We start from the raw sequence: 2,625 nt of genomic DNA, 5'->3' as shown, positions 1-2,625 counted from the left end.
AGAGTGGAAGCTAAGATTATGGGGTGGTGTCCCCTTGGAGGGTGGCCCTCTCATAAAGAGAATCTCCTTTCCCCTCCTCACCTTCCTGCTGACAGAGGCCCTGCCATGTTTCCATCAATCTTGGATCCACAAGACTCTGCACCTACCAGCCTTTGATATGCCTGTACGCTGCATCGTTGCACATGGCTGCATAAGTCTGAATTGGGAGTTATGGACTAGTATCAGACTTATGGGCCTGAGTTGGACTGGACTGGGATGCTTTCTTGATATATAATTAATTCTTGTTATAAAGCTCTTTCTTATACATATATGAGTGTCACTGGAATTGTTTCTCTAGCCAACCCAGCCTAACACAAGGTCTGAGAGAAAGGTGTCTTGGAAGTCACATACAAAAAGTGTGCTGCCAGGGAGTCAGTCATCTGTGCTGTAGTCTGAGGCGAATTGAGAACAGCTTTTAGAATTCGCAGTATGGCAGACACTAGCCACGTGGATAAGACCAAGTTCAATGGCATGGAGGGACAACTGCCTGATAGGAGTGAGTTTACGAGAGAATGGGGGGAAAGGAGTAAGAATGGAGTAAGATCTTGTAGGGATGGATACACAATATTATATATTTGTCAACTTGTGTAAGTGAACTCTTGGATACATTATGGATTAAAATGACTAATAACACATTAATACTAGTTCAGCAATGGTAACAAGTATTCTATACCAGGATGTTAATAATTGGAGAAACCATGAGTAGAAAGGGCAAACACCTCCCCCACCCACCCTCGCACACACAAAATCAAACTTGTTGGCTACCCCATGTGAGAGAGTAGAACTCCTCCACAGGATTTTATTGGCTGCTATCTTCCACAGGATTTTATTGGCTGCTATCTTCCTCCTGAAGTGCCACCAAGTGGGTGTGAATGGCCAACCAACTTCTCAATCAATAGTGGAACATAAACCATGTCACCACCCAGGGATCTGGGAGGAGGTGGGGAATGTATGGGAGTACTGTCCTGCCCGATGAATTTTCCTGTAAACTCTTAACTCCGCTAAAAAGAAGTCTATCCATTTAAAAGAGAGACAAAGAGGCAGACATCGGAGGGAGAGCAATTGGAAGCCAAGAGGACAGATGATTCTGAGACTTGCGGTAACAGGAGCTAAGAAGCGTTAAGAACTGGGTAGAGAAGCATTAAGAGAAGGAGAAATAATAGCATGTCAGATGGGAGGAAACAATGAAGGAGAGGAAGGAAAGAAGGCTGGAGCGATGTCCCTGAATGAGCAGAGGCTGCAAGTCCCCAGGGCTGTGTCTGGACAAAATGCTCTCCTGCCCAATGCCGTGAAGTGGCATGTGGTGCACAGGAAACTTCGTGGATCTAGGTGAGCAAGGCGGTGGATGCTGGCTCATACCGCAGGGTAGTTCTGTGCCATTCCCTGTGCAGCTTCTTCTTTTGAAAGAGAGGTGATCTATAGTTGGGCGGGCTGAACAAGATACTACCTGGGCCAAGCCTTAGCTCAGTGCAGGCACCCAGTGCGCACCAGTACCTGGGAACTGAGTCTAATCCCTATACCTGTCAGAGGCTCAGCGCTACAGTGCTGTTTGTCACTGTCACAATTCGGGACAGCTGCCTTCCTCGTTCTCCGAACAGGCACCCTGACTCAATATGGGGGGGAGGCTCCCTGGAGGCACCCTGACTCAATGTGGGGGGGAGGCTCCCTGGGCTCTTTCAGTCCCACTTTCCTTCACAGGCCAATTACCTCTTCGAGGAGGACTTCTCCGTTGCCGTCCTTGTCAATTTCTTCAAAGAGGTTGGGCGACACCTCGTCGTTCCAGATGAACATGTACCCGTCAGGCAGGCCCGCCACCAGCTCCAGCAGCTCAATGTCAAACACCAGCACCGCACTGCCGGGCACTTCTCCATCTGACAGGCCAGAGGAGGAAGAGGGACGGTGGGGGAGACACTGTCAGCATAGTGGTCAGACCCGTCTCAACCATCCACACCACCACCCAGGGTGCCAGCTGCCTCCTGAGCAGACGCTGTTTCTTACGAAAGCAAGGAGATTTAGTGAAGGGAAGTACTGATTCGTGAGTAATGAATCCGTTTAAAAGTGGCTAAGGGCTAGAGCAGCGTGTGCTGCACACGGGCAGGGCACATGTCATTTCAGGAAATGCTTGTTTCATTCTCTCTATAAAACTGAAGGTGTCCCTGTCAGGACTGTGGCCTGGTTCGAATGGATTTGTTCAGTCCTGGCTAATGCAGTGAAATCAACAAGGACCTGAATTCGTCAACTGTGGGTAACACAGGATGGTGACCAGCGTAGGAAAGATCCCAAGCTGAGGTCCTAGAATGGAAGATTTAGAAGAGGTGTGAGCCCTTTTGGGGGCCTGAAATGGGCGACTGCATTCATGCCAGGGCTATGAGAGGGAAATAGATCTGAATTAGCACAGCTGGCTGCCATCTCTGAGCTGGGCACTGCTGTTTCTGACTCTGCCTGTCCAGAGACTTGCCTGCTGTGCAAAATGCATGCTGCCTTTGTTTTCTACGAGGGAGATTAAGGTTCTTACAGGGTGTTGACCTGCAATCTGTGATTCTCATTCCAGCACACCCACATCCAAACTCAAGCCTGTTACGGTTT

The 2,625-nt window shown here is 49.1% G+C and overlaps 1 protein-coding gene across 1 annotated transcript in view; it reads right to left on the bottom strand.

The window, feature by feature from the left end:
* Positions 1 to 1,731: 1,731 nt before the first annotated feature.
* Positions 1,732 to 2,625, bottom strand: part of FKBP9 (FKBP prolyl isomerase 9) — a 61,208-nt gene continuing 60,314 nt past the window's right edge. The window contains exon 6 of the mRNA XM_045288667.1: positions 1,732 to 1,910. Within this exon, the coding sequence (XP_045144602.1) occupies positions 1,732 to 1,910 (179 nt within the window). The remainder of the gene's footprint in view (positions 1,911 to 2,625) is intronic.

The sequence above is a fragment of the Echinops telfairi genome, unplaced genomic scaffold, assembly GCF_000313985.2.
Source record: "Echinops telfairi isolate 266 unplaced genomic scaffold, ASM31398v2 ScPeMD7_23;HRSCAF=83, whole genome shotgun sequence".
In the NCBI taxonomy this organism is placed as follows: domain Eukaryota; kingdom Metazoa; phylum Chordata; class Mammalia; order Afrosoricida; family Tenrecidae; genus Echinops; species Echinops telfairi.
The sequence above is the reverse complement of the archived record's forward strand: the minus strand, read 5'-3'. Positions and strand labels throughout refer to the sequence as shown.